This window comes from Arvicola amphibius, chromosome 12, assembly GCF_903992535.2.
Source record: "Arvicola amphibius chromosome 12, mArvAmp1.2, whole genome shotgun sequence".
Lineage (NCBI taxonomy): Eukaryota > Metazoa > Chordata > Mammalia > Rodentia > Cricetidae > Arvicola > Arvicola amphibius.
The window spans coordinates 39,058,322-39,063,075 of record NC_052058.2 but is presented as its reverse complement, the minus strand read 5'-3'; the positions used below and the strand labels follow the sequence as shown (position 1 = coordinate 39,063,075).

At 42.0% G+C, this 4,754-nt stretch overlaps 1 protein-coding gene across 1 annotated transcript; it reads left to right on the top strand.

Moving 5' to 3' along the window:
* The first annotated feature begins 366 nt into the window (after positions 1-366).
* On the top strand, positions 367-1,350 carry LOC119827097 (acidic mammalian chitinase-like). Its single transcript, XM_038348542.1, has one exon. The coding sequence runs from the start codon at positions 517-519 to the stop codon at positions 1,348-1,350; it is 834 nt and encodes a 277-aa protein (XP_038204470.1). The 5' UTR covers positions 367-516.
* Positions 1,351-4,754: the final 3,404 nt, after the last annotated feature.

Genomic DNA, 4,754 nt, shown 5'->3' with positions numbered 1-4,754 from the left:
TCATACATATGAGAATTCTGATCCTGAGATTATCCATAAATCAGCAGCTTTTCTAAGAAAGAATAAGAATGAAGATTTGTGGAGGGGGAGTGGGGAAAGAGAGGAGGTGAACTCAAAACTGTTTGCTTTGAGATTTTCAAACTTTCTGAGAATTTCATACTTCATACATTGTGTTCTCATCATATCACCCTTCGATTTCCCCTACAATGCGTCCCAAACTACATTCTCCCCCCACCACTTCATGATCTCTTTTAATAGTTCACTGAGTTAGTTCAGCCAGTGCTCTCCTTCTGTGCATGGGTATAGGGTCACAGATGACTACATATCCTATCAAAGGCCACTTTCTTTAAGAAAGGTGAGGTCTCCACTCCTCACAACCGCCAGACTTTCATTAGCTCATCCATCAAATTCCTGCGACAGTATGGGTTTGACGGGCTGAACCTGGACTAGCGGTTCCCTGGATCTCATGGGAGCCCTGCTAAAGACAAGCATCTCTTCACCGTCCTGGTGCAGGAAATGCGTGAAGCTTTTGAAGAAGAAGCCTTTGAGAACAGTAGGCCCAGGCTGATGATCACTGCCACGGTAGCTGGTGCTGTCTCCATCATCCATTCTGGCTATGAGATCCCCCAGCTGTCACACTCCCTAGACTACATCCAGGTCATGACTTACAATCTCCATGGCTCCCAGGATGGCTACACTGGAGAAAACAGTCCCCTCTACAAATCCCTAAATGACACTGGCACCAACACGTTCTTAAATGTGGACTACATCATGACCTACTGGGATGAAAATGGAGCAGCTCCCGAGAAGCTCATTGTTGGATTCCCAGCATATGGACAAACCTTCACCCTGAGTGACCCCTCCAACACTGGAATCGGCGTGCCCACTGCTAGTGCTGGGGTACTAGGGCCCTACACAGAGGAGTCCGGCATCTGGGCATATTATGAGATTTGCACCTTCTTGAATGATGGAGCCACTGAGGCCTGGGATGCTGATCAGGAAGTACCTTATGCCTATCAGGGCAACAAATGGGTTGGTTATGATAATGTCAAGAGCTTTCATATCAAGGTGGAATGGCTTAAGCAGAACAACTTGGGAGGTGCCATGCTATGGACCCTGGACATGGATGACTTCACTGGTGCTTTCTGCATCCAGGGACAGTTCCCTCTAACGTCTGCCCTGAAGAAAGCCCTCAGAGTGCACAGTAAAATTTGTGAAAACCTTTTCACAGTGTGGAAACGCCAGCTGCTTCAAGTGAAAGGTGGAAAGACTGTGAGAACGAAGGGGAGCCACCACTCTACCGTCTTCTGTCTGCCTGTGCACATCTGCGTGATGTTTGAGGCTGCGTGAAGGAAACGATGGAGCTGTTGGTGCGCAGGACAAGATGAGGACATTTACAAGGCAGGTCTGTGTAGCGTGGTGACCCTTTTCAGGAAGGAGCCACAGTGAGTGCTGGACTCGTGAGGGTGAGCAGCGCAGCTTGTCGTGTCTAAGATCGGAAGCCCCGAACATCAACCTGCTTCTGCTGAAAGCCCAGTTGTTGTTCTAGTGCTGCCAGGATTGGTGAAGTGTGCAGTGGACTCATCATGGAGGGGCAGCGGATGCATCATGGGGTAGCTGCCCAGAATATGAGCTAGCAGGAGCCCTTTTTGAGAACATGTGCTGTACTCAAAACCATAGTGGTGGCTGACAGTTGCTGTCACCCCTCACATGGCTATCTGATTAACTGGTCATTAGACTCAATGGAGCAGATTAGATTATCACTTCCTGGAATTCACAACTGAGATTAACTGTGGGTCTATTGGTCACTAAGAGAGGCAGAATGTAAGCTCCGGAGCTGTAGAGAAACAAAGGAAAAGAGAAAGTTCCTCCAAGTGTGAAAGCTAGAATGTAAGATCTAGTGAGAGCACTTGCCAACAGCTTCATAGCTGCTGACTCTAGTTCCTTTATGAAGCCAGCAGCACTTCTACCTTTAGAGTCTATAAGACTCCCCTTTAACTATACAACTTCCTTTGTTCCTTAAAGGACTCGCGTGTCTCTTACTTACAATTAAAAGAATCTTCATTTAGTAAGAAAAAAAAAGAAAGGTGACTCTCCTTGTTCTAGCAGCATTCAGTTCTCAAAGCTTCTCAGTTCGGGATGAAACTTCATAAGTTCCTCTCTCATCTATGCCCGAATTTTTACTGGTTTGATTTTGTGTAGTTCTTGTGAAGGTAACCAGACAAACTTTGAACTTGTGAGTGTAGCCACCTTTGGTATATCCAGAAGACACTTGTTTATAGAGAGCTATCCTTGACCTTTGACTCTTACAATCTTCTACCCCTCTTTCATAATGCTCTCTGAGCCTTGTGAAGAGGAAACATGACCCACATGTCTTATAAGGCTGAGCACTCCAACGGTACCCATCCTCTGTTCTCTGACAAATTGGATGCTGTCTGTATTTAGTTGTTCTTCGTTGTAAAGCAATGTTTCTCTGAAGATAACTGACATCTGCACTATTTTAAGACTATAGAGATACGTATTCAAAAATCATTGTGATACTGTGTTCATTTAGCAAATGACAACTGTCCTATAAATCAGAAGTTAAGTTCAATTAGACAATGGGTGGTTGCTGTCATATGTTCATCACACTATTGTACTATGGGCATATCTTTTCAAGGAGGTCATCATTATTATTCACAGGGTGCACAGATGGGTAACACTGCTGATAACGTACTTTCTCAGCAGCCTGTACAGTAACTTTCATTGCTATAAAAGCTCTTCTGTGGGGAAGAGAGTGGTCCATCAGTGCTAGCTTGATTTCTCCATGTCCTTTATTCCAAGTGGGTGGTGTCTTCAGAAATAACACCTTACTATCCAGGACTGGTGGACAGCCAAGAACAATGACTATATCCTGTTTTATCTGGGGGACTCTGGGACCCATTAACAAAACACAAGAAGGGTTGACTCCTATGCCTTGTATTGAACTTTTTTTGACAACCTATAATTTAGGAAAAAGCACTATGCCTGTATAAAATATCTCCGCTTAGACTCATATGGTTTTTCAACCATCCTTATTGATAATTATTCTTGCCACTTTCCATCTTCTTTCCTCCTCTCCAAACCCCTTTACACTGCAATCTTTCCCCATCATCCTTTTCCCATCTTCAGACCACATCTTTCCTTAACAGCCCCCAAACCCTCTTGACCAAGCAATGACCTTTTCTAGTTTCCCAACTTCTTCATGCACCCAGAGACAATTACATAAAAGCAGAGACTGCTTTATGTTTCCTGGACATTCAGAGTGAATAATCCCATAGAACCTATATTAATTACAACACTGTTTGGCCTATTAGCTCAGGCTTCTTATTAATTAACTCTTACATCTTAAATTGACCCATTTCTATTAACCTGTGTATCACCACAAGGCTATAGCTTACCGGTAAGTTTCCAGTAAGCATCTTTCTTTTTCAGCAGCTATATAGTGTCTCTTTGACTATGCATATGCTCTCTCTGTATCTCTCCCAGACTGGTTGTATTCTTCTCTGCCACTGGCCAAAGTAGCACTATTCATTAACCAATGGTAATAAAACATATTCATAGCATACAGAAGGAATCCCACATCAATTACAGACATCTGAAGATTCAAAAGTAGGATTCAGCTATAATAAAGACCATGTGGCAAATGTGTTTCCAGATCCATCTATTTACCTGAAAAATTTTTAACTGACTTTGTATTTTTGTGCTTCAAAAGAGATACTTTCTTTGTCCTAACTCTTCACAAAATACCATCATGTGTGTATGTATGTTGCATGCTGTGTGTGTGGTGTCTCCACATAACTATTAGGGTACTCCACAAAAGCCAGAGGAGGAGATTCAGTTCTTCCCCTGTTACCCTCTGCCTTATTGCTTGGAGACAGGGTTTCTTGTTGAACCTAGAGTTCCCTGTTTTGTCTAGTCTGCCTAGCCAGTGAGATTTTGAGATTCATCTGTTGCTTCCTAGTGCTGGTGTTGCAGGAAGGTTCAACAATAGCTCAGTTGTGTTGTTGTTTGTTTTGTTTTTGTTTTTGCTTGTCAGTTTGTTTGTTTAATATGGGTGATGAGTATTTAAAGTTTCGTGCTTTTGGGGAAATCACTCTTACTCACTGAACTATCTCTCTTGTTCCTGATGACAATTCTAAATAGCATAGTTATAGTCATAAGCACAGATTCTCCACAAAGTTCTAGTATATAACATTGTGGAATAATGCAAAATGTGGTTTTGAAGATCTTCCACAATTGCTTTATATTTTTACATTTCTTTTACTTGAAAAGATAGTCTCAATGATATATTCTAGAGAGTTTAATAGACTGTATAGGCTTCTCACCTTCCCATTCATGTTTTGAAACTCTAGAACCCAATGCCTGCTATGTGGTTTTATTTGAAAATATGACCTTATGCTGGCTACTTTCATGCCTATTTAACTCAAGCAAGAATTATTTGAGAAAAGGGAGCCACAACATAGAAAACACCTTTATAAGATCGTAAAATGTCTTTTTCTGTCTCGTCAGCCAGTTTCCAAATGATGGCAAGAGACTTCTTATTAATTATGTAAGGTTGGCCTTTAACTTTTGCTTGTCCCCATCTATCTTTTATAATTTAAATTAACTTATAGCTATTAATCTACATTCAACCATGTGGCTTTATTTTAACCTCTTCTCCATTTCTGTATATCCAACTTGTTCCACGGCACCTGGAATCTCCTTGGTGTAATCCATACATTCTAGATTTCTCC